Here is a 20,451-nt window from a genome sequence, read left to right as displayed (position 1 = left end):
GCACTCGTGACGTCATAGCCAAATTAGAGCATTCGGCCTTAGAAAGTTTAGATTTTGGCACTGAAAACACAAAACTGAGCAACTGATAGTTGAAATGAAAAAATACTCAATATACGCAAATAACTAGGGCAGAGATATTTGAAGTTCAACCGCTACAAAATTATATTTATATGGACTTGACGACTTGTCTTTTTTTATTGCACTACAGGTAAGCCCTTGACTGCATTCGGTAAATTACGATGATGTCTAAGATGGTAGCGGGTTTACCTCTTAAGGAGTATGTTAGTCCTACCCCTATTCATTTTCTATGCAACATCGCACCGGAACACTGAATTCGCTTAGCGGCACGTCTTTGTTGGTGCCTCCCACCAGACAAAATATACTTAACTATCAAAGTCAAAGTCCAAAATATCGGTATATTTGAATGAAGGATATTTTTGAAAGAAGGAATATACTTTAATTCCACTCCACAAAAAGTACATAAAAAAAGAAAAGTATAACAAAGCAACTATACAATTTGGCGGCCTTATCGCTTCATAGCGATTTCTTCCAGGCAAACAATAGCGAAGAAAGAAAATACAGAAAATAGTTTAATTTCATTACTTAAATATATATATAATATATATTAAACAATACTTGTAACTAAATACAAAATATTAATTATAGTTTGTAATTATTATTTCCCTACAATATATATTTTTCGTTGGTTCTCTAAAAAAAAAACGAAATACATATGATATATAAAAATGATATTTACTTAACTGTAATATAGTACATTAAATATGAAACAAAATAAATAATTAACCTCAATCATAAATAATAAAAATGCAAAAAAAGAAGAAGGGAGCACTATAACGGATATATGAACTATAACGGGTTTTTTGACTTTGACTTGGACTTAAACTAACATATGCCCACCGCGTACTCTGAGCCAGCCCACCTGTCGCCTACATGTTCTCGAACTGGTCGACGCGGCGCTTGGTGTTGCCCTTGCGGATCTCTCGCAGCGTCTTGTACTTGTCGCGGCCCTGGCGCACGTTCTCGCGGTGGATCTTGTCCATCGCCGTCTCCTTTGTCTCGTCGCGCGACTGCGCCAGGTCTTGTTTCAGCGCCTGCGAAACGGTTACTGTTACTATACGGTACAGAAAAAAGTTTTGATTGACTCACATGTAGCGAGCACAAAGATTTATCGCTAATTTGCAAGAACGATTCATAATACCCCTTTATTTAGTTCATTTTAGTTAATATTTTAGTTCTTTAGTTATCTAAAGTATACAAGAATTAACACACGCTATTAATTAAATGTAATTTTTAATTCTATGGTAGTAGAACGAATGGGTTTGTATTTTTATTTTCATTTTATCAAGTCGTTTTTTCCGTTGGTTCCGCTTTGAAATTACAACTATTTGACTACTACCTAAAACCTAAGTATTTTGATAAAAATTCTGTTATGATGTGTATTAAAGTATATAATAAAATACCTAATTATATGAAATCATTAGCAATTAATTAATTTAAAACTAAATTATTTAAATGGCTTAATGTGTACAATTTTTATGACATCAAAGAATTTTTTGATTTAAAACTTAATAATGACGTATAATTTGGTAATAATGACATTAAAATTGAAAATATTATGATTATTTACTTACTATACTACACCTTGTATACTTACAATCTGGCAATAAAGATATTATTATTACTAAAGAAATTTCACTTCAAAAATTTGTTGTCTGTAAAGTCGGCTTACTGACGATAGTCGAACGTGACAACGTCGTAAGAAAATACTGATGGAATGGTTGCATTTTTCAAAAGGTTTGAATGGAACGCCTCAGAGCGAGGTAACGCCGCATATGTCATGTTTTCTCGTGCGTGCAGCCGGCTCCATCGAATTATAAGACGTTGTCACATCAAAAATGATTATACATATCACGACATGTACGTATATCTACGTATATAGCACCTTGAGCTGGTTGTGCAGGCGCTCGGAGCGCTCGGCCAGCGTGCGGCGCTCGGCCAGCGGGTCCACCAGGTCGTCGGGCGCGCGCGCCAGCTCGCCGCCGCCCGCCTCCTCGCCCGCCTCCGAGCCGCTGCCCGCGTCCGCGTCCGCGTCGCCCTCCTGCAGGTGGTGGTGCTGCGGCGTGGTGGCGGCCGCCAGCAGCGCCGCCGCCTCGTCCTGCTGGCGCCGCGCCTGCTCCACCTCCTCCTGCAGGCGCCGCGTCTCCGAGTCCTTCACCTCCACCTCCTGCTGGATGCGCGACACCTCCTCCTGCTTGGCCAGGATCTCGTCCTCCAGCTTCTGCCGCTCCGCCGCCTCCATGTTCTGCGACCACACCGAAATTCCAAATTCAAATGCAAAATTCTTTCAACTACCACTTTGACGACGTCAAAACGTTGGATAGAAGCAGGCGTTACTTTGCGGAAATCCATGATATAGTACCAAAATTAAGCTTAATTTGCTATACTCCGCGAAAAGCAGGAGAATCTGTGTTGTGTAATTTATAATTTCTTCAATCCTTATACTCCACACCAAACAGATCCTCGGCAATATAACCTCTACGACGTTAAAACGACTCAAGTCAGTGTGTTCGTAGTACTCTACCATCTCTTATTATTGTTTAAACTACTTTAGGTGTGCAAAGGATTATTTTTATTATTTTCAATATTCAAAATTCATTTATTTCAAGTAGACCTAAGTAATAAGCACTTTTGAAACGTCAAGTCTGTCTGTTTGTAGTGACTCTACCACCGGTTCGGAAGGCAGATTCCACTGAGAAGAGCCGGCAGGAAACTCAGCGACATCAACCTACACTACAGAGCACAGGTCTCCTCTCACAATAATAATAATAACAATAAAAAAAATATATACTACGACAATATCCACATAAAGCCCCAAAATAAGCGTAGCTTGTGTTTTGAGTACTAAGATGACTGATAAATATTTTTATGAATAATATGCATAAATACTTATAATATACATACATATTAACACCCAGACACACACCCTTTACGCGCGAAAATGTTCCTAGGAGTGTGCCATTTCATTTAATAATCACTATTTCATTTTATAGTATCTATCTAAAATTCATTCATATCAAATTCATTAAATAGAATAATTGAGAGTAGAAAATTTAAGGTTGTTCTATCTAACTTTGCATTACATGCAAGCACATATCAATATAACCTTGTCATTGAATATTATAGAATGTAGCAATCGTCAGAACATTTATAACAAAAGTAATAAATAAACAAGTATAAAACTTTACAATTTTTTTTTTTTTAAACTCTTGAATTTTCAATTGATCCGTTTGAAAATATTGGAAATAAAAATTCCTTATTGATTATTATATTTTCCACTAGCTGGTGTATAAGTCAAGAAGCGTGAAGTATACGACGTATTATTATTTTATCCAAATTATTATTTTAATGAAACTACACAGACGTATGACGTGAGCGTTACATCCGTCAGAAAAAAATCTGAGTTACTACGCCTGAAGAAGTTTAACTTCAAACACAATTCCGGCAGTGGCTCCGGTACCTTGGTCTCCTCGAGACGCTGCATCATGGCCTGCAGCTCGTTCTGGCGCTGCTCCAGCTCCTCCTTGGCGGCCTGCAGCTGCCGCAGCTGCTCCTCCAGCCGCCGGATCATCTCCTGCGCCTCCAGCAGGTTGGCCTGGAATAAGGGATACCACAGAGTTGAGAACACACGGAACCCGCCCAATATTGAGGCATCAAAAACCACTCCGCTTTAGAACGGTTTCAAAAATTCTAAATTCATTTATTTAAGCACTTTTGGAACTCTACGTCTGTTTGTAGTGACTCTTCTATTGGTTCGGAAGGCAGATTCCACTGAGAAGAACTGGCAGGAAATACAGCAGACTGCTTTTTTCCAACATCATTTTATAGAATTCAAAATTCATTTATTTTAAATAGACCCAGGCCCTTGTGGAAAGCCAAGTTTATCTGTTTGTAGTGACTCTACCACCGGTTCGGAAGGCAGATTCAACTGAGAATCGCCGGCAGGAAACGCAGATTGCTCTTTTGCAACATAATTTTATAAAATACAAAAATTCAAAATTCATTTATTTCAAGTAGACCAAGTATAAGCACTTTTGAAACGTCGAGTATATCTGTTTGTAGGGACTCTACCACTGGTTCGGAAGGCAGATGCTACCGAGAAGAAGCCGGCAAGAAACTCAGCAGTTGCTCTTTTCCAACATCATTTTACAATTTAACAATCATTGATCTATCTTGTGTGAGATGAAAGCGGAGCGTCTTACTTCCAGGCAACCAGGTATAGTTGAACAATCTTTAGAATTATTCTGTTTTGTGAGAGATGAGAGCGGAGCTGCCTGCTTCTAAGCAGTCTTGTCATTAAGGAATTCGTCAATCGTGTAGCAACTGATCGAACGGTTAGACACTTCATACCATTCGGCAGATGACAGTATTTATTTTACCTCTTATGTTGTAAGCTTTACCATAAAATGTGAAAATAGGAAAAAGTTTGTGAGCTAGGAATATTCCGCGGGTGTAAGGCGAGATGTGCGCGGGGCTTTTTCACTGTTTTTGGACACAATGCACTGCATACAATAATGGCTGCAAGAGGATTCTGTACGTTCTTAATTCAATGCTGGATACAAACAGTTGACGCTTGCTGACCTATTGCATGTATACTCCTTGTGTAAGCGATTAACCCCTAAAGCCTGCCAACCGGCATATATGCAGAGTGGAGTCTTTCAGTTCTAATCCTCTCTTACGAGATGGAATACAATACACTAATAAAAACTTATAAAAAAGCAAACTTGTATCAAACGTGTCTTATTGTCATATGGACCTTTGAAAAAGTAGATAGAAACTGCAATGTGTCCTCCTAGATGGCGCTACAATCGCTATAATATAAGACTGATATAAAAGGAAAGATCCGAAAATTTTTATACGCATTTTAAATTTATGAAATAGATTAAAAAATACCTGTGAGCGTTCCATTTCCTCTTGCATTTGCCTTAGCCGATCTTCATACTCTTGTTGTTTCTTCTCAGCGCGCTCGCGGGCCGCGATCTCCAGCTGTAGCTTCTCTCTGTAACCGGTTACCATACAATTCAAAGTCCATTTTTTACTCATTTAATTGGATTGCACTAATTTTCAATGTATGAATTACCGACAAAGGAGACAATTTACTTGTCCATCTGCCATAGAGAGAAGTTTACCCTCGTTTGATATAACGGGTATTTTGTTATTATTTTCACCTGTGGCACGCCCATGCTCGAATGCTTTCGTCATTTCCCCGTGGAAATGTGAAATGTCTCCTGTTCACGCTAGCCGTGCTGGAGATTGTGACCAAAATTACGAAAACTATGTGGTAAGTGTGTGTAATGTGTGTAATTATAAGTTCATGCGTTTGTGTGTGTATATATGTATAACAACGCGCGAGTGTGCTGTTTGTGTCTGTGTATGTATAAGTACGAACGTTTGTGATTGGGTGTGTGTTCATGTGTTTGTGTGTGATTGTATGCATGGGTGGGTCGGTACGTGCGTGTATTTTGCGTGTGTGTGGTGTGTATGTGGGTGCGTGTGGTGTGTGAGTACGCAAGTGTGTGCGGTGTGTGTATGTGTGTGCGTTTGTGCGCCAGTACCTCTGTGCCTGCTTGGCCTGCTTCTCCTCGCGCGCCTGCGCCTTCATCTGCTGCACGTCGATGGTGTCGGGCTTGCGGCGCCGCATGTACAGCTCGTGGTTGCCCATGCACAGCGCCAGGATGCGCTTGTTGACGCGCACGCGCGGCGCGAAGAACACGAAGTCGGGCGCCTTCTTGTCGATCGGCTTGATGATGAACTTGCGATCGTTGAACGAGATGTTGCGGATCTCCGACCACGGGAAGCCGATCTTGGGGGTCAATCTGCGGACAAGTTTAATGTTTAATGATTAATAGCATTCTTATTGATAGGGCCACAGGCCGCTAGACTACGCGTCGCTGGCGTAACACGTTAGGTGCTGAGAGCTCATCGGTGACTCGAACCCACAAGGTTGCCCACCTACCAGAGCTCATTCAGCACGGCTAAAGAAACACGATACGAGCATGTCGAGGTCATCGATGACCTATACGTTGATGGGCGGCACCGGCGACCAAGTACAGAGCCTTGCGATAATTCAAATCATTGCTGCGTGTTCCGATCTGAAGGGCGTGATTGCCGAAGTAATCACAGGTTTAACAACGACACCTTCTGAGGTGTGTGTTGTTCTTTGCATGCCCTGCAAAGTGTTGCTCTGTATATAGAGTATACAGAGTAGCGTATACATACTGAATACGATGGTGAAATAGAAATTATTTATGGCTTTCTAAAAATTCTTCGATACCAAAGTGTTCATGGAGATGTTAGATTTTTCTAATAATAACGTTTGATTCAGATAAAAATCCATAGCTACAACCAAAACAATTATCTTATTTACTAAATATAAATTAAAATTGGCCAAACCTATAAACAATAAATAATCAGGAATCTCCTAACTCTAGAGCTTTTGGTTTGTGAGTGTGTACCAACCCAGTGCTCCATAAAGGGATTTTCATAAGTATAAGGAACACCAAACTTATCTTGTCTTATATATTCGAGTATTATTTTTTAATTGTTTTATGGATCTATCATTGAATAACATTTTTTTTTATTCCAATAGACATAAATTTATAATAATATAGTATTTGTACGATACAATATTAGTCTTTATAAGCAAAACGTGGTTATAAACAATCGATATATATTAAATATATATATATATATATATATATATATATATTTAATATATATCGATATATATATATTAAATATATACATTATATATATATTATATATATATTAAATATATATCAATCATACATATTACTACATAAACATACTGAGGTGGTCATAAACAATTGTATCGTGGAATGTTGTGATTGGAAGATTCGTTGCGATACAGCTGATACATCGCGCACCGACCACATACCTACATAGAGACAGCAGATAATTTGTGGATGACATAATCGATTCCGATAAGAGCACTGATAGGCATAATTACGCGCGTCACAAGGTGTCCAAGATAACGGCATCTTCAAGACGAGCGTGTTTGTTTTAACACGTGAATCTAATTTTTAGCCTTCTTTTATATTTATAGTCAGTCATTAAAAATTCAAAATTCATTTATTTCAAGTATGCATATGAGCACTTTTGAAACGTCAAGTCTGTCTGTTTGTAGTAACCACCGGTTCGGCAGACATATTCTACCGAGAAGGAGATGGCAAGAAACTCAGCAGTTTCTCTTTTGCAAACATCAACAATTTACATATTAACATTCATTTCCTATCTAAGAAATTGATAGATAGATAGATAGATGTTGTATAGAAACCTCGTTGTAATAAATGATTTTTAACATATCTTTTAAGCCTATGTAAATCATATTATAAAAGTGTATACTCAATATCACAAATGACTTGTGTACCTTTAGGAGACGATATGCAGATGTCACTAATTTATGACCATTTCTTGTAAGTCGATTGTTTATAACCACGTTTTGCTTATAAAGACTAATATTGTATCGTACAAATACTATATTATTATAAATATATTGTGAAGCTACAGAAAGCATACCAATTTCTTAAAATTTACACGGAGGGAGTAGCGTATGCGAGGAACACGTCCTGCAATATTAGGCGTAGGTGTTAAGCCTCATAACACACCTGTGCCGGAAACTTACACCTGCAACCACGGCCTACAGACCGGAACTCAACCAGCTTGGCGGCATAAACAAGGTTTTTATAACAGGGTACACATAATTCAGAAAATTGGCAGATAATAGAAAAATCCTCTACTCCTATCCTACTTTCCGAGTTATATGTTTTTTTAGGGTAGGCTTCTACGCATGTATGAAGTGAATGCCACCGAACTGAGTACCTTGAAATAAAGTGTGGATAGGCAATTTTAAAGGCAAGCGCGACCCATCTTTCGCCGCATCATCACTGATCGGTGTGATTGCACTGAAGCGCTAGTCTATATGCCTATTAAAAAAAAGAAAGAAAAAAAAGGAGTTTTATTCACTTCTAGAGCCTTACCCGCACGAGCTCTGTGACGAAACAAGCTCTAGTCCTACTAAGACCTCCTTTACTCATGTCTTGAATTAAATATTTGCATACCCTAAAATTATCGAGTTAAGATTCAGTTTTGAATTAATTTAAATCTGGAAGCGGAAATAGCTAGTAAGTTCCGCTTCCAGCTTAGGCGCCCTTTCGAGTTGACCGAGTTCGATCCCGGCACGCACCTCGAACTTTTCGGAGGTATGTGCGTTTTAAATGTATACAATTACTTGCTTTAACGGTGAAGGTAAACACCGTGAGGAAACCTGAGACCTGCCCTAAGATTTCTCTATAACGTTCTCAAATGCGTGTGAAGTTTACCAATCCGTACTTCTCCAGCGTGGTGGACTAAGGCCAAAACCCTTCTCATTCTGAACAAAAAAATTCAACATTCATTTATTTTAAGTAGGCCTAATATAAGCACTTTTGAAACGTCAAGCCTATCTGTTTGTAGTGATTCTACCACCGGTTCGGAAGGCAGATTCTACCGAAAAGAAGCCGGCAAGAAACTCAGCAGTTGCTCTTTTCCAACATCAACAATTTACATTTTACATTTTAACATTCATTTTTCTATCTTGTGAGAGCTGAAAGCGGAGCCGGATGCTTCCAAGCAACCTTGTCATTAAAAAATTCATCAATTGTATAGTAACTGTAATAAATTTGTTTTAACAAATTCTTTAAACTTGTGCATTGGCAGGTCCAAAATCACCTTAGGAATCATATTATAAAAGCGTATACTCAATCCCACAAATGACCTCTGTACCTTACGCAGACGATATGCAGATGACACTAATTTATGACCATTTCTAACGAAGACCGTTACCCTGTTGTGGGCCGGTAATGGATCGATAGTGGTGATGATGATGATGATATTTATTTGGGGATCACCAACTGCACGGGTAATTTACTGTTAGTTTACTATAAGTCTATGCTTCAAAGAAACGGAAATCAATTCCTATTGATGTTCGTTGATGAACGTTACTAAAAATGCAAGCTACGAGTGTTCCAAACCTGCTAATCGGCAAACACTATAATTATTGTAATTTTAACAAACATGTTCTTTTATCACGTCCGCTGCGAGGCATTGCACTATCGCGCTTTTGTCAAATACAAGTATTGTAACCAATGTTTTAATGATAAAAGTTTAAATTCCTTTTATTTCGACTTCAGTCTACAATTTCAACGTTTTAATAATATATTATTAATTATAACTTATAATGGCATGGCATTAACCGACTTTGATTTTTTCAAGTCATATTATTATATTATATATTATACTAGCGTACCCAGCCCGCTTCGCCTGGCTAGATTTTGCTTTATTTTATTTAAACAATAAACTTACATCATTAAATGTTTAATAAAAGCTGTATTTGACAGTTTGACAGTTCAAAAATAGGAGTGCTCCGATCGTCACCAAACTTTACAGGATTACTCGCCAGGTCAATCCGGAGATTCCCTGAAAGTTTCATTGAAATCGGTCCAGCCGTTTCGGGGCCTAAACGGAACATACCCGCACACTTTCTCTTTTATATATATAGATAGATAGATAGGTATTATAATAAGCAAAACCATCAACAGTCCCATTTGAAAAAAGCAGAATTATGCCGACTGCGAAATTGCTAGCTACGAGCTACGACAATCATTATTTTACGACACTCAATCTTTTATGGATGCTAAGCTCGCAATGTTCTCGAACGGCTTAGCACACTAAAAAAAAATATGGATTGGTAGACTTCACGCACATTTGAGAACGTTATGGAGAAATCTGTAGCAGGTCTCAGGTATCAAGGCACAAAGCGGCACGTTTCAGGAACAGGAACTCGCCCTGTCATGTCCTGCAAAATATTGCTCTGTTTATAGGCTATGGTTTTCCACTCCTAGTAGTTGTAGAGCTTTTTATGACACAGCTCGTCTGGGGAAGTATTACGACTATGCTTCTTTCTGCCGCTAAGTTGCAATGCTGTGTTCCGGTCTGAAGGGCGAGGTTGCTTGGTTGGTGTAATCAGTACACCTAAACTAATGTGGTAAAACAACAGATCGCGACTTACTTGTCATCCTTCTCGTAGATGTTGAGTCCCAGCGCGTCGACGCCCAGCCACAGCTCCGTGTTCTTCTTGTTGCGGATCTCGAAGTAGTTGACGCCGTACATCTCCAGGTCCTGCGCGATCTTGAGGTACTCCATCATGGCGTCCTCGCGCAGCATCCCGCGGTGCTCCTGCCACCAGTTGGTGATGCTCTGCTCCCACTCCTCGCGCGACATCTGACAACCAACGCGTTCAACATTCACGACGATGAAGGCAATGCCTAAATAAGCAACGGCTCATTTAAGGAGATACCTACGCATACATCAACCTAACAGTTGGTGAAACGTTTTTTTTTAAATAGACATCGTCTTAATCATAAGGCATTCGATTTAGGCGACACTAGGGGTTTTAGTGAAAACGGGAATGAAACTGATTGCAATCATGGACAATATTGCCAGAGGATTGCTAACACCGTTCGAGCCAAAATGGTTATGAATCCTCTATCCACCAGCATATAACATTCCACTGTGTGACTAAAGGCCTCCCCCAATGGGAGCCAATAATAACGATCTGGGCAGAAAGCTTGGTTAGCGCAGTGGAGGGTATATACTATGCGGACAGAGAACGCTGCTTGATATCTGTTTTTCCCTAAATACGATTATTGTTTTCCTAAGAGAAAATAAATGTTGTCCACGAGACCATGATAAGTAAAACCTTTGTCATACTGTGGTTCACTTTATTTGATATTTAAAAAAGGAATAATAACAATAAATAAAAAAATATATACTACGACAATACAAACATCGCCATCTGGCAACACAGTAAGCGTAGCTTGTGTGATGGGTACTAAGATGACTGATGAATATTTTTATGAATAAACTTATATACTTAGAATATACATATAAACACTCAGACACTGAAAAACATTCATGCTCATCACACAAACATTTTCCAGTAGTGGGAATCGAACCCACGGTTTTGGACACAGAAAGCAGGGTCGCTGCAAACTGCGCCAATCGGCCGTCTATTAATGATATTACTCGAAGTGTTTATTTATTGTTTTGTAATCACAGAATTAAGCACATATATAAACCGACTACAAGACTAAATTGAAGCATCAAAAACCACTACACTCTATTAGTGTTTCTCGAACAGGCTTCATTCCATTCAGCAGTTGACAGTTATTTATTTTACCTTTAATGTTCTAAACGTTTTAATGGGCAAAGTTTGTGAGCTAGCAACAGTACGAAGTGAAGTGAATTGCGTGCGAGGCGTTTTCACGGTTTTTGGGCACTGCGTACAACAATGGCTGAATGAGGGTTCTGTGTGTTATTATTCCGGGTCTGTAAAATGTGTTTGTGGTCACCTTGTGCTGGTCAGTAACACGTTGTGGCAGTAACCGGTCGTTGGTGAGGAAGCCGGGCGCGTGGACTGCTGGGTTGTGGTCACCGTGACGCGCTTGGACTGCATACGATGCCAGGAGTACTGATGTCTCTGGGGGGCAGTAGATCTCATCCGAGAGGATGCCGTTCTTCACCTATAAAATTTACATTAAAATAAATGGGGTGGGATATCTGGCCATGTTAAATGATAATGAATACATGTCGGATTTCGGAGTGTGCTCAGGAGCCATTAGATTTGGTTTAACAACCTCTTTGCTACCATCGAACTGCGGCATTGAAAGAATTCTGGAATGCCCTTCCAGCTTCCCCGATACCTATAATCTGAATCAGTGGCGTCCACAAGGTTTTAGAATAGGGTAGACATAGTTCAGAAACTTGGCAGATAATAGAAAAATCCTCCTACTTTACGAGTTATATATTTTATTAGTGTAGGGTACGCATGTAGAACGCCACCGAACTGAGTATCTTGAAATCAAGTGTGGATAGGCATTTTTAAAGGCCAGTGCGACCCCTTCTTTCGCCGAATCATCACTGATCGGTGTGATTGCACTGAAGCGCTAGTCTATATGCCTAATAAAAAAAGAGAATAAAAAAGGATTTTTATGCATTTCTAGAGCCTTACCTATATCACTGCTTAGCAACCTCGTGAATAAATACTTTAACTGAAGAGTTTACAAGAAGGTCAAACCAGTTAACGATACGACTAAAACACGACTACAGCTAAATGTTAACTTACTTGTAAGTAGAAGAGTTTGAGCGTGATCTCCTGAATGATCTCGTCGGCGACATCCTCCGGGTAGAATTTGGCGCGGAACTTGAACTGGAGAGGATTCTCCTTCTTGACGTCTTGTTGCATCACCTGCAAAATAGTAAACGTTCAGTTGGCTATGTGTTTACCTCTTTGGTTGCCTGGAATGCCAACATCTACTCTGTAATAACCTGTATCTAGTATTTCTGTCACTATTCTCACTCTGTGTTTTACATTAAAAGTGTAATCATTCATTCATATAATACAACTTTAGGTGAACACCTTATGCAGGTTTAGTTCAAGGTTTTTGGGATTTAAAGAATCAGATCAGACAACAATCTGCAGAACTGTTTACAGTAGGTACACTTGAACTAGAATGTTTACGTTTAACTTTGTCATGATAATCGAAAGCTGTTCAAGGCTTTTTAGCGAACTCTAAAAGGAGTACTCAGAAGAAGCTCAAAGTATATTTTTCTTACTTATTCCTTGGCATAATTAAGATGTGTTTTAGTCCTAAGTAAAGTATTGACGCCTGGCACTAGATTTACTTCTCACGATTGTGTTGATGTTACGTCAGCGTTTAAATTAATACATGTGTAATATAACACGCATAACTCTTAACCACATTTGTGATGAGTGACGCCTGTATTATTGTTAGTCATACGTACTATAGTCGGGGAACTGGTGGCAGAAATTCAAAATTTTGCAAAGTTGATGTGGCGAGTTATACTGGATGAACCACTGAGTTACATAGTATATATTATGTACTTACTCAAAGTTAATATATTGTCTAAATAAAAGCCGTATAATAATAGTCGTATAATTTAGGAAGACATTTTGATTCTCAATTTTTTTTTTTTTTAAATCAGTGACGCCTTTGAACTAACTTCCTAGTGATATGATAAGTTTTAACATATTGAATTTTAACAAGGAACTTCCTTAACCTCTGCCTCGACTTATAGTATATGTATGACAGACAGTACATACTGTACAACTATGCCAAGGCTGCCAGTGATAAAGTTAAAAATAATTACCCACATTACTAACTGCAACCTTAATTACTTAATGTACACGATTAAAGTTGCCTTTTGACTCTTTTATTATTACGTAACGTGATAAAAGTTTGAAGGTCTCCAAAATTGTGCATTTACTTGAAATTAATGTACTTTAATTATGTACAGGATGTCTTCTAGCCCTTCAGGCGTGGACGTATTTACGGGGAGAATATTGGCGCTACCTACCTATTGGTCCTACTGATGATCTTTGGCGCCATATGCCTTTTCCCACTAACTATACATTTATTTTCTGTTGCCATAACATTTTGATTGTTTATTCCTAAAGAACTGCGTTCGGTCCCGTGGAAACGATTGTAGAGACTTTCAACTTTTATAAAAATAATAATAGTAGAATCGCGTGCAGTCGAAATTCGACTAATTATGTCTTTAAAATAACGAAAAAATGCTTTCATTTAATTGGTCCAAGCGTTTTGTATGGGAAAATAAAGAGTGAACGTTCACATCATTTTACTTCACTTCACAGGTTAATTTTGTGCACATTCATGGCACAGTAACATTTAGAATGCTATAAGTTTCATATCCCTCCTTTATCGACAGGAAATAGGTAAGATTACATTCGATGTTCACGTATTCATGTTTATACACACATAATATTACATACATATATATATTTATAAAAGCAATTACACCGGCATAATATATAATTATTTAGAAACACATAGCTTAAGTGCACACGGGCCACTCGCTACAACCACAAAAATTTGCGCCGCTACCTACATATTTTCAAGTGCCAAGTGTTTGATGTTCTACCCATGTTTACTCATTCGATCGCGTGTTAGTTAACTACAATGTATATGGTATTGAAAGAGCGCCATCTAGTGGCAGCATACTTACAGTACGTTCCCGTACTAGTAACAGTACTGGAAACCGGAGATTTTTTTGGAACTAGTTTAGATAATATTGTTTGATACCATATCTTCGTAGTGAGCAGCAGCATCGATTTGTGGCAGCGTAAACCGTGAGCGACAAGTCCATAAAAAATTTATGAAAACTAAAAAAAAAACGCCGGTAGGGGCGATCTGTGGTTGTCGCAAGTGGCTTGTGTGCAGGGACACTATTAAAATTAGGGTCTTAGCATAACAGTGTCTTACCCATCTGGAGAACGGTAGCGACCCTGACTTCGTTGCGTGCCCAATGGTCCAGGGGGAGCGTTAAAAAGGCAACAATTAATTACAATTCAGCGCCAGTGGGTGTCGATACACGACTCAACAATCATCACGATACAGTCATACGGCGTACAACATAGAGAGAATAATAAGTACTGCCATTACGTTACAATGGATAAGTTTTGCAATTGTTTTTCAGAAAGTTATTTTAACGATAATTTATAGTCCCATAGCGCGTAACTAGTACTATTGTTGAAAAAGGCGGGTTGAAACAATACCGCGTAATGGTATTTTAAACATACTATGTATGGATATTATTTTAAAACGTGTGAATCAATAACTGGAACTGTACTAGACTAAATTGTAAACTACAGTAAATCGTTGCTAACTTATATGTCGGAAATCTGAAACTTGTTTGTATTGATGCCAGTTATTGATTAACACAAGTTTTATGCAGTCCGCTATTTCGGTAAAATAATCTCCATACCAAAGTATGTATTAAAAAACCCTTTTGAGTTAAATTGGATCAAAATGGTATATCAGCTTTAAAATTGTGCTGATAAGTCTCATAGATTTTTTATTTCTGGCCTTCCTGTAAAATTAGCAATTGTTACTTACGCGGTACGGGACTTTCATATACACATCACTTATACATAGCAATACAACGAGCAATGTTTAACACTTACGTTTAATAATAAGAAAAATATGTTTACCTTATTCTAGCATTATAAGACGTTAGGGATTATGAAAATGATGTAAGAGTACTACATAATCACAATAATGTATGTAGGTGGATCGTAAAATGGTGGTCCAGACCATTTAACTAACAACTTTTTGGTATTTATCTGCACTTCTTGACTTGAGTTAAGATTAAGATTTTCTTAATTTTAATCTTAACTCTTAAGTAAAGAATGGCATATACTTGAGATGCTTTTCTTATTCTTTCCGATGTCGGTTTATTAACACGGACTCCAGTTCTTGCTTGATGTTCACTTGACATTGTTAAATACTACGATACTAGTTACTAGCAAACTCTAAAATGAATAAAACCTTATCGGAAATAGCTTTCATGGTAACATCAGACATGGTAAACGACTATTATGAGATTTTCTCTGAAAGTGGCTTGCGTCAACCTCTAAGTAAATAATACTTTATAGCTGCGTTAACAAGCATATAACGTTAATGAGTTAGGTGGCATTTCTCTGTAACCTATCGTTTGTAATTTATGGCGGAAAAGGTTTTGCTATACCTATCTGTTCTGGGAAACAGGTAGGGCGGTCTCCTTGCAGCATCACAGAACAATGGTTGGTAAATAGGTCGCCATTTAATCCGATAAGCACCAAGAGAAGAATTCTTCCGCGAAGAAAACCCTCGAAATTTCGTTGTCAATTTCTCTTATGGGATTTTGTTAGTCGATGGCTTATGACCCGACGACCCGAGTGAATGAATCCAGGGGGCGGCAGACTCTGTCAGGTGGAAGGTGTGATCACAGTACGGTGCCTGGTTGACTGCTACTACGTGCTGTTATTCCAGCTCACCTCCAACTGGCGCAACTAGGCCCGTAGTGCCACAGGTTTGTCAGCTTTGACGGACATCGTAGAGTAGGAACATCGAGGGGTTTTAATCAGTTAAGAGTCTGACATAACCCCGTGGTGCGGTGGTATAAATTAGGGGTTCGCAAACAAAAAAAAATCGGCAACTCCGGGTTGCCTAATGTCGTTATCGAATTTATTTGTTCCTTTTGAGATAAAACAATATTCATGTGTGGCTTTTTCTAGGAATTTAAAAAATCGAAATGGATTTTTTCTCTTCGAAAGAATATTCTACCAATACTTTTCTTCGTTAGTAACTGAATTGTTAAACAGTTTTCGATGTATTCGCAAAGCTAGGTATAATCCTAACAATTACAATAATGAATACTAAATTATCCAAAATTATACCTATACGTGTTTAAATTTAAGTGTAGTGACATCCTTATCATAATGGTTGTAAGCACAATTACTGCGGAAATGGATAGCGTAAATTTTATTCTATGTAGATTTTACTAAAGAATTATTTCGCTTAGAAATCGTATACTTAATCTGAATCCATTATCACGCTTATCTACGACAAAAAATCAACCGATAGTCTCAGTGTTGAAGTTCCGTGCGAAAATTAACAGCGAATATTTACGTCTGCGGTATCTGATAAGAAATACTTAAATGTGTGCTGTTATATGACGCAATATAGCCTTGGGATAGGTATTATAAAACCAAATAGCATTATAAGCGACGCAGCGCTAACTAGCTGAGTTCTATTTGTTTTATCTGTTTGTAATAATGTAAAAATAGACAACTAGGCAGTTCGTAAGTATATATTAGTTAGACATCTCATCTGCTAAGTGGCAATGCAGTCGAAGCTCAAATACACGAGCGGCAAATCTGCCCTCGAAGTAAAAAGGACTGAAGCGAGCTTGCGCAGTTACCCCTATTGGGTCTGTACGAGGTCGTACAAGAACGCTTTATATCTCGGCACTACGTTACTGTTTTAGTGGAGTTCACTTTACATGTTAGGTAATAGGTTACGTATTGCATTTTGATTAGCTATAGACTAAGGAGCAAGCAATACGTATATAGAAAAGCAATAGATTAAAGACGGACATTCCGATCAATCATAGCGAACTTACAAGACTTCCATCGATACAACAACGCTTAAGGTATCCAATATCCATGTCACAGTAACTAATCCTAGATCATTTTCATCACTTGAACACACCTTACAAACTAATACCGTATGAAAGAGAACTTCGATTGAACATGTGGATTTTGATTTATATCATCAAAATATTTTACAGTAATAGATTAGCTTTCTTTTAATGCTAAATTTTATTGCTATCTGTTTTTACTTCTTTATTGTAGATTGTATATAAAGATACAACATTGAAAGAATTAACAAAGCAGAAATATATAATTTTTAATAATTTGTTACAATAGCCCACCAACCCGCATTGCAGCAGCGTGGTCTATCAATCTATTCTAAAGCCCTCTCTCCTATAAGAGAGACTTAAAAAATTTATAGATTTTAAAATTTGGAATGGAATATTTTCCCATTTCTCCTTTAAAATCTAAACATAAACAGTTACATGTTTTTTCCTAACTCCACGTTATGTACACTGAACTGCAAAACGGTTAACTTTGAAAAGATAATGTAATGGATAAGTTAACACAAATCGTAAGAGCCACAGACAACAGACTATATAATAAAATTACCAACAACTCAGAGCAATACCAGCTAGCATCACTACATTAGGTCCCAAGCGTATTACCAAATCGTCGGCCCTATCGTAAGCGGCTTCTTCCTCATCTTCCTCGGGCGACACCAGCTTCTTCACGGCCGTCGTCACGCACCTCGCCGTCTTCTCCGCGATGCTCTCTGGCTGTATTTTTTTATAAATATGTGGATTATCTGCGGAGACTAACCACTGTATATCTGAGCCTGTCTAAAGCCGTACGGTTTCTTTGGTTAATGTTAATTTCGCGTAGACATCATTATGCCGCGTCATTATATTAGTTATCCAATGGTGATAATTATGTTGAACCTAAATCTCAACGTTATACTAAATTGAAAGATCCAAAGGTAGTGCTGTCCTTTTCGCAATATTTGCCAAAGAAAAGGATAGTACTGTTTTCAGAGTTCTCGAATTAGTTTAGTTTAGAGTTTTATGTACAGTAGCACCAAAAGGTACGTATTAAGGTGTTTAAGAAGCCCCCTATGTCGAGTGTATCCGGCGCGGTGCGGAGGCGGTATCAGTTTAATTAATTAACGGTCGTTCCATGCAGCGGAAAAAATATTCGAATAATGTCGCGAATAGTGGTTATGGCGAATAATTGGTTACCTAGACATAAGTTATGAAGAGTACAAATTGGTTAACGAGGAATGAGTTATACCGAATAATTGGTTCTCGTTCAGCTATATCGAATGGTTAACGAGGAATCAGTTAACGAGAAAAGTTAAGGTGAATAAATGGTTTACAAGTAAACAGTTGTGGCGAGTAATTAGTTAACGAGAAATGAGTTAGCTCAAACTTTCCATGGAAATGACTATTAGAACTATAGATATCTAGTTTAACCCGTGTATTCAATCGAGGAATAGTCTGCGGACGTTGTCAGCTGCACTGATTGGTGATTTGAACGGTTCCAGAGTGATCCCAACGTGCAACGTGTAAAATCGGTTTAACCAGTTTACCCGCATTGGAAAATTATTTAGGGTTTACGCTAATATATTCTGTCATGATAACCGGAACCTAAGACGTCTTACGACAGAAGTTAATAATCAATCTAATTTTTAATCTCCAGATAGCAGATTATTTTTAGTAGTGATAGCACTACCTTATCTACAGCTGGGCTAACACAGGCAGGAGACAAAAAATAAATCCCCCGATTATATATCCTGACAGTGGATATAATTCACGTGTCGTCCTGATAAAGCACGGGTAAAGGGAATAGGAGAAATTTACCCCCGTTTAATATTACATATATATTATTTGGATATTCTTTCCACTTATGCGCCAGTGCTCTGAGAGTTCATAAAGCTTTGGGAGAAGATAATTTTTTCCCCGGGGATATAATTGTCTCCTGCCCATGCCAGCCGTGCAGGGAAGAACTGGAATAGGATAGAAGTAATAAATTCAATCTGTATTTAAAGATTTTGGATTAAACCTATTTATTAATTTGGCATTAAAGGGCTCGCCCCACAACGCGTATTTCTTAACTTAACTAGTCCACCAATCCGCAGTTATGGCCTGCGTGGTGGCCTAACCCCTCCTTATTCTAAGAGCTGGGGACCTGTGCCGTTTAGTAGGCCGGTAGTGGGAACATGAACGATGACAGAATTTCCTTACAGAAAAGTTAATGGTTAACTATTTGATCGGACACGTAGAACTCTGATCCGTAGTGTTTAAGCACTGCACAAACGAGGCAGTTGAACGATAAGATTATGGCAGTGATAAGTCAAAGGTGCCGATTCACGCGCGTCTTCTTCTGCGAATCGACACCGCTTGGATTGAGCAATCGGGCGGCATGGCGGTGTGCGGGAGCGGCGAAAGTGCGGTCAACGACCCCGCGGCCGCGCGCGCAATCAGCTGTTCTCGAGTACATTCCTGCGATGCCGACCTGGCGAGAGGTGACCTCTCGTGCAACGGCGCGACAAGTACCGGACTCAATTTCCGATTTGAAGCATAAATCGGAAAAGGTCACAATCACTATTGCGCACCTCAACTTCACTAATTGGTTTATTGGTTAGCACGCTCGGCTAAAGCCAAAATTAGTTATGGGACTGTTCCGCCCAGGCCTGGAATTTGTTGTGTCTGCCCCCGTGCCTCAGAGTCAGACAACATAAACCAAATTTCTTTGTAGTTTTACTTGCTTGCTTGCTTACATTTTGTTATCATACTTTGGTAGGTAGACCCCTCACCCACCACTTGGTGGACTGACGATACAAGGCGAGTCGCAGGGTTTCAACACCTGGGCACAGTTCTTTAGTTATAAAGACCTGTGCCCAGATGTGGACGTCTATCGGTTCAAATTATGATGACGCAGGCAGAGCTAGTAACTAGAATATGCTATGCGATCGGCGTAGCGAATGTGAAACTCGCATGTGTGTGTGTGCTGGGAGACATTTCTCTTTGCCATTGATACTCGCGCGAGCTTGCACTTACAGAACCACACACCGACCAATAAAAATTTAATTTGGAATTCGTGCGCTTTGATTTTTTTTTAAATGGATTATAATGTTAATTTTAGTTTCTACACACGGTCTTCATTATATAAGAATAAATAAATAAGTATGCTATGACATACACCATCAAGCCCCAAAGTAAGCGTAGCTTGTGTTATGGGTACTAACCCTTAAAGGGTCAAAGGGTGTCCCTGAAAGGGAAGCCTTAGCTTTACACACAAGGCTATCACGGCATATACAAAGTGCGCAATACTTTGTATACGAAATTTAAAACCTAGTA

At 38.7% G+C, this 20,451-nt stretch overlaps 1 protein-coding gene across 3 annotated transcripts in view; it reads right to left on the bottom strand.

The window, feature by feature from the left end:
* Nucleotides 1-20,451, bottom strand: part of LOC120626358 (moesin/ezrin/radixin homolog 1) — a 77,278-nt gene that overhangs the window by 7,957 nt on the left and 48,870 nt on the right. For all 3 annotated transcript variants that reach the window (XM_039893857.1, XM_039893860.1, XM_039893858.1), the window contains 8 exons: nucleotides 12,263-12,385; nucleotides 11,490-11,660; nucleotides 10,148-10,359; nucleotides 5,634-5,894; nucleotides 4,972-5,077; nucleotides 3,539-3,673; nucleotides 1,964-2,323; nucleotides 941-1,112 (listed from right to left, as the gene is read on the bottom strand). In XM_039893857.1, coding sequence (XP_039749791.1) covers nucleotides 948-1,112; nucleotides 1,964-2,323; nucleotides 3,539-3,673; nucleotides 4,972-5,077; nucleotides 5,634-5,894; nucleotides 10,148-10,359; nucleotides 11,490-11,660; nucleotides 12,263-12,385 — 1,533 coding nt within the window. In that variant the 3' untranslated portion in view covers nucleotides 941-947. The remainder of the gene's footprint in view (nucleotides 1-940; nucleotides 1,113-1,963; nucleotides 2,324-3,538; nucleotides 3,674-4,971; nucleotides 5,078-5,633; nucleotides 5,895-10,147; nucleotides 10,360-11,489; nucleotides 11,661-12,262; nucleotides 12,386-20,451) is intronic.

The sequence above is a fragment of the Pararge aegeria genome, chromosome 9, assembly GCF_905163445.1.
Source record: "Pararge aegeria chromosome 9, ilParAegt1.1, whole genome shotgun sequence".
Classification (NCBI taxonomy): Eukaryota; Metazoa; Arthropoda; class Insecta; order Lepidoptera; family Nymphalidae; genus Pararge; species Pararge aegeria.
Note: the sequence above shows the minus strand (reverse complement) of the source record. Positions and strands in the feature narration are given on the sequence as shown.